Source organism: Merops nubicus, unplaced genomic scaffold (genome assembly GCF_000691845.1).
Source record: "Merops nubicus isolate BGI_N331 unplaced genomic scaffold, ASM69184v1 scaffold43462, whole genome shotgun sequence".
NCBI lineage: Eukaryota > Metazoa > Chordata > Aves > Coraciiformes > Meropidae > Merops > Merops nubicus.
Window position 1 is genome coordinate 1,862 of NW_008593650.1, and position 365 is coordinate 2,226.

General features: G+C 71.0%; 1 protein-coding gene across 1 annotated transcript in view; it reads left to right on the forward strand.

Moving 5' to 3' along the window:
- LOC103768359 (rab11 family-interacting protein 1-like) overlaps positions 1-365 on the forward strand; it is a gene marked incomplete at its 3' end in the record, with an annotated part of 2,266 nt that overhangs the window by 844 nt on the left and 1,057 nt on the right. The window contains exon 3 of the mRNA XM_008935499.1: positions 18-316. Within this exon, the coding sequence (XP_008933747.1) occupies positions 18-316 (299 nt within the window). The remainder of the gene's footprint in view (positions 1-17; positions 317-365) is intronic.

Sequence of the window (365 nt, forward strand, 5' to 3'; positions counted from 1 at the left end):
CGCTCCCCCTGCGGCAGGCTCAGGGACAAGCTGAAGGGCAGGAGGAGCAGCGGCCTCTCGGACACGGCCTCGGCCGTGCTGCCCAGCAGCGCCCACTCCTCCGCCGGCAGCGACGACGAGTCCCTCGAGAAGGAGAAGAAGAAGTCCAAGCTCAAGGCGCTGTTCTCCAAGCCCGGCCTGCAGAAGAGCTCCCTGTCCCAGTCCCTGTCGGTGCTGCCCACCCAGCAGCCCGGCACCCAGCGCGTGCGGCTCCAGCCCGGCGACTTCCAGCCCCCCTGGGACGAGGAGGAGCCCGGGAGCTCTCCTGGCTCGGAGCGTGAGTGCTGCACCCCAGCCCCGGGCCCTTCCCCGGGGTTTGTCTGTGC